The following is a 6,000-nucleotide window of genomic DNA, read 5'->3' on the forward strand; positions in this document are numbered from 1 at the left end:
TTTCATGAGTTTAAATTATGGTGAACAGGTGTTATAGGAGCTATATATAACAACAAAAATGGTATAGCTTAAAAAAAATTCCATTCCAAGTCAAAACGCATTGACTTTCAAATGGAAAGATAAAAAAGACAATTGAGCAGAGTTCTTAAGGATCTGAAGTCTTGACATGGCTGAGTGTGTGTTGTTTTTTCTTCTTAAGTAGCATTAAGTGGATAAATAAATTCTTACTTGCGTTATAAGATTCTTAACTAAAAATACATCTGAAGTTATGTGAAGCCCCTAAAATAGGATGAGAGGGGAAAAAAAAGTGACAGGTTGATGTGGGTAATACAGTTCCTTCATGGGTAAAGGCCTATTTAGACATTGCATTCCTTTGCAAAGTGGGCATTATCAACATAGACAAAGTGTGCCAAATCAGATGAAGCTGGAGGAATCAAAATGTTATTATTAGAGACCCTACTAAAGAAAACAAACTATTGGATAAAGCAGGAGAAAGCCTATGGTATTTCAGTTTTGATGCATGAAAATAGTTGTTTCCTTTTGTTTGAGCATCACCAATGCTTACATAAGATGGATGTGAAATTTGATGTGCTTCTGCTTATAGACACTTAATTGTTGTTCTGCAATTTGATATAAGATAGGCTGATACTGTATTAGAGTGTACTCCTGTGCAATGTAAACAGAAAATGGAACAGGACTCTAAATTTCCAGTGGAAACTGAGAAGTTGGACGTATTTAGAGAAGTATGCGGGAAGAGTTTCCACTGTGCTCAATTACTGTATTATTTGATAAAGTATTTTGAAGGGTATATAATCTCAGTTGCCTTTCAGTGACCATCACCTAAGATTGGTAAAATCTGTGCTGCTCAATGACAAATTGAAGCCTTCCCTTTTTAGGATAGGAACACTGTATTTGAATTTTGACAGCTCAGTTACACACAGAGGAAATACTGTTTGTAATACTAGTCTTTTCTAACTAATCCAGATGCAATTGTAAGTATAAACAAAGTTCTGACCAATTTCTTTTTCTCATGATGCAATCTTTCTTTAGGCTTTATGTGGCAGCTCTATCAATGTGCCAACGATAGAAGGAAGAACCATACCCATGACAGTAAATGAAGTTGTAAAGCCTGGGATGAGAAGAAGAATTATAGGATATGGTTTGCCATTTCCCAAAAATCCTGACCAACGTGGAGACTTAATTATAGAATTTGAAGTAATTTTCCCAGATAACATTTCTCCAGCTTCAAAAGAAGTACTGAGGCGAAATCTTCCAGTTTCATAAAATAAAGACTCTGTATGTCAACATTTTAAATAGGACACTGGAAATGCAGAAGACTGGCAAGTCTGTGCTTTAAAAGTGCAATCTGTAACAACTAGTGGAATATTTGTGATTGTTTTTTGTTTGTTTGTTTTGTGGGATGGGGGAGGGGAAACACTATAATGCTGCATGAGAAGGGTTAAATACAAATCATACAGGTGACTTCTGCAGTAAAACTTACAGGGAAAACCACTTGTTTTATTTTATATCTTCCCAATCAGAACAGCTTATTCATTATTTTGCCTATTGTAAAATGTAGTCGGTTTTTATGAAGTCAACACATTTCAGGTTGGATGAGGCCTTCATTAGCTGAGTCTAGTTGAGAGGCATCCCTGCCCATGGTGAGGAGGTCAGAGTAGATACTTTTAAGGTCCCTTCCAACGTAAGCCATTCTGATACAGTACTTGAGCTCCCAAGTACTTTATTTCCTGTATCCCTACCCTATCTGTAACACTACTGTTTATGTAGAAATTGGAGATAATAGTAGAAACACACATGTATAAATATTTTAAAGAGCAAACCATGAAAGATGCCATTTGGATACATTGCTTTTCACTGCGCAAAGCATAGGCTGGGAAAATCTGGGCTCCTTAAACAGCCCATAGTGGAATTAAAGCATTTTCTTTATTGTCCCAGAATGTGTGAGGACTGCGAGTCTAGCAAAAGGGCATGTGGCTTGAGGAGTGAGAGTGGACATTTGCTATGGGATAGTTCCTTAGCCTTCAGGCAGAACAGCAAAAAAGATCCTACCAGTACATAAACAGCAAATGGTAGTTTTGCTGTCAAATAGGGCAGGGAAACTTGGGACAAACAGCATGAAGAAGGCTGAGGTATTCAGTGCCTACTTTGAATCAATCTCTGCTGGTAAAACAGGGCTCTGGAATTCCTTGAAGTCTTGAAACTAGAGGGAAAGCCTCCAGACTTTCAGACATCTCAGATTAGGTGCACTTAAACTCCATGAGCCTGACACATTCTACTCATGTTTAGAGAGCTGGCTAATGCCATTGGACATCCATTCTTAATTATCTTTGAACAGTCATAGAGACTGGGACATGTTCTGGTAGATTGCAAAAAAGCAAATATCACTTCTGTCTTCAAGAGGAACAAGAAGGAAGATTTTGGGAGCCACAGGCCCATCAGCTTCACCTCAGTCCTTGGGAAAGCAATGGAGAAAATCCTCCTGGAAAGCAATTCCAAAAACACAAAATACAGGAAGGTGATCAGGAGTACTCAACATATGTTTACAAAGGAGCAAGTGTGCTTGGGAACTCATTGCCTTCAACAGTCAGGTGACTGGCTTTGTGGGTGATGGGAGAACAGCTCATGTTGTTTAGTTTAGTAAACAGACTGATAAAGTACAGGTTAGATAAGTGGAAAGTGAGACAGATTAAGAACTAACCAACGAAGTGGGCACGAGGGAGCTGTAGTCAGTAGCACAAGGCCCAGTTGGAGACAAGTCAGTAGTGGTGTACACTGTGACTCAATGCTGGGTCCAGTACTGTTAAATGACTTCATTAATGACCTGGATTATAGATGGAGTGCATCCTCAAGCAAGTTTGTGAATTATGCGAAACTGGGAAAATTGACTGGTAAGACCCGACAGATGGTATACCACCTTTCAAAGGGACCTCAGTGAGCTGGAGAACTGGACAGATGACTCTCCCAAAGCTCAGCAAGGGGGAATGCAAAGTCTTGTTCCCTGAGGAATAACCCAAGGTATCCTTCAAGCTGATTGGCTGGAAAGGAGCTTTGCTGAGACTTTGGGGTCTCCAGTGGACAACAATGCACCCTTGTGGCAACACAGGCCAAAGCCTTGCTAATAGGCTGAGGAATATGATCCTACTCTTCTCACTGATGAGGATGTATCTAGAGTACTCTGTACAGTTCTGGGCTCCCCAGTACAAGGAAAATACAAACTTACTGGAGAGGATCGAGCACAGGGCCATGTGTAAGAAGCTCAGAGAACTAAAATTTCAGTTAAGGGGACCTTATGACTGCATATAAATACCAGATAGGAAGCTTCAGTAGCTTTAGTAACAGGACATGAGCTGAAAAATAGGGAATTCCACTTGAACACTAGGAAACACCTTTTTATTCTGAAGAGTACTCAGACACTGGAACAGGTTGTCCAGAACAACTGACCATACCTGAAGATACTGAAAACCTGACTGGACATTGTTCTGGGCAGACTGCTCTAGCTGGCCATACTTGAGCAGGCATGTTGGACTACATGATCTCAAGAGATTCCTTCCAACTTAAATGATTCTGTCAACTTGGACTTCTCCCTTTTCTCTAGACAGTTCTATGGACTGTGCTTTTCAAATGAGACATAGACCAAGGATGGGTAGTAGTGATGTGGCAGAGTCAAAAGATGCACAAAGAAGACTCTAAAATCATTTGGCTAGTGCATGTTTCCAAAGATCATGCTGATGTCAAGAATTCATTATTTTTGAAGGCTGAACTTTACTCCTGTGAAGAAGAAGGAAAAAGCCCAAGTCCCAGCTAAAGGAGAGTTTACTGAAGACACAAAGTGGGGAAGGGGTTGCCCATAACTTTCCTGTGCTTGATTTAAGTCTTTTCTGAATACACATATGAGTTACTTGTCTTTAGAGTTAAAAAGTGCGTAGGGAAATGAAGAGCCCCCTGTAGCAGTCTAGTTTTGTAATAAAGTGATAGGGCTGGTTCCCTTGATTGCAGATTGACTTTGGTGATATAAATGCTGGCATGCTTTATTACTTGAGTTTAAAATCATAATGCAGTGCTTTAACACTTCTAAAGTTTTTTTTAGTTTGGGGTGGGTTTTTTTTTTGGTTGTGGGTGGTTTTTTGTTGTTGGTGGTGTTTTTTTTTCTTCATAAGAAAATACGTAAGATCTGCTGTCAGCCTTCTGCCTGTGGAAATTCAGTAGTTACCTGCTCTGTTAGGTAGCTTAAGAAGTAGCAGTGTTATCTTCATAGATGTGATTTTCTTCGGGAAAGTAAATCATATGAAGTTGGAACTTAAGTTACAATAACTTCTTAATGAGCACAAGATGGAATACCATTTCTGTTACTTAAAGGAGTAGAACTTCTGGGAGATGCCGTTCAAGTCAATTTCTGAGCTGAGGATCATTTCATACAATACCAGTTAGTTGTCCAAAATTGATAAGGAGATAAAAAATTGCTGGAGCAGCATCACAAAGGAAAGAAATTTACTGCTTAGTGCTTATGCATATTGTTAACAGTATATATTTGTTCAAAAAAATCCCATTTTAGTATGTTCTGTATTGCATTTCCAATTTGATTTTTTTTTTAGGTAAAAAGTGTAAAGTTGGGGTTTTTAATTCATTTGTTATGATAGCAGATGCTATAAGCTACATGACTTTCAAAGCATATCATAGTAAAACACCTGTTCATCAGTTTCAAGCTAATGGAATTGAACATTTTGTAATCCAGAATCTTGTAACCATAGTCCAACTTGTTAAAAAAAAAAAAAAAGGCAAAAAAAAAAAGACAGCAGCTAGGACTCTTTTGTAACCATATTCTGGTAAGAGGAGTAGTGTTAAATTGAGGAATTGCAGTATCTTGTGTACTTAGAGGTGTATATATACATATGTATAGCAAACTAAACTTTTCCAACTGTTTTCACGCTCAAAAGACAGAGCTATAGGACTGGTATGAAATGCTTGTATTTCTTTTCTTATGGAGAGGTAACAAAGTATATGTTTCAGAATATAGCATGTGGAATTACTTCAAAATATAAGAGGAAGCATTAATATCTATCTAATCCAAATTTCACAAAAATTAATATTTTTCTAATAAAATATGTGCTTAAGCTATGTTTAAAAACCCACTTCATTATTTAATAAAGGCTACTTGGGAGAAGGAGGCAAATGGTCATCTTCTGTATCTCTTAACTACTAAAATATATGGGAAAAAAATGGACATTTATGAAGCTGGGATCTGAAGGATCTTCTCATCTGAAGATTGCTTAGGTGCTACAGAAAGCAAAAGTCATTTGGTTACTTTGAAGGAGTCCATTCAACAAGCATATGAAAAGCTCTACTTCTAAAGAACCTTTTTTTAATCTCACTGACACCAAGCTTTAGGATAACTTCAAGCTGCTGGAAGAGTAGGGCAAGCTACATTACAACAGTTTCTTCTTTCTGCTATGCAGTGGTACTCTGTGGTTGCTCCAGAGCAGACTTTCTGATGTAATGAAAACACTGGTATTCCACTCTTCTGTTGAGCCTGTTTTGTGTTATCTATGCTGAAAACTTGTTGGAAGCCTATTTTTAGTGTACTGGGTTTGGGTTGGTTTTAAGTTATGACCTGGTGACTTTGTTATAGAAGTACAAATTCTTTAACTGGGCTTGGGTCTCCACTGTTTTAACCACTTTCCATCTCAGAACTTTGTATGTACTGACTTCTATTTGCCTTTCATTGGGTGGAAACTTTCTCTTTGTGTGTCTCTAGTATTCATCCCTATTTTCAATATGTCCTTCAGTCCAAACCTCACAAACAGTTCTGAAGATGAGCAATGTGTATTGTGATGATCTAGTTCTCAGATGTAATAGTTTGAGTACTTTCAGTAAATGCTCCAAACAGTAGTCATGTCTGATTCTCAAAAATCCAAGCACAGGGAGAAAGCATTCATCAAACTCCTGCATAGTGCAGTAAATGAATCAAGTTCTTGAACTGGT

The 6,000-nt window shown here is 38.0% G+C and overlaps 1 protein-coding gene across 7 annotated transcripts in view; it reads left to right on the forward strand.

Annotated features, from left to right (window-relative positions):
* Positions 1-5,191, forward strand: part of DNAJB4 (DnaJ heat shock protein family (Hsp40) member B4) — a 28,693-nt gene extending 23,502 nt beyond the window's left edge. For all 7 annotated transcript variants that reach the window (XM_068141105.1, XM_068141100.1, XM_068141101.1 and 4 more), the window contains exon 4: positions 1,051-5,191. In XM_068141105.1, the coding sequence (XP_067997206.1) occupies positions 1,051-1,284 (234 nt within the window). In that variant the 3' untranslated portion in view covers positions 1,285-5,191. The remainder of the gene's footprint in view (positions 1-1,050) is intronic.
* Positions 5,192-6,000: the final 809 nt, after the last annotated feature.

Source organism: Melanerpes formicivorus, unplaced genomic scaffold (assembly GCF_026170545.1).
Source record: "Melanerpes formicivorus ecotype bairdi unplaced genomic scaffold, bMelFor1.0.p_v2 SCAF_7, whole genome shotgun sequence".
In the NCBI taxonomy this organism is placed as follows: Eukaryota; Metazoa; Chordata; class Aves; order Piciformes; family Picidae; genus Melanerpes; species Melanerpes formicivorus.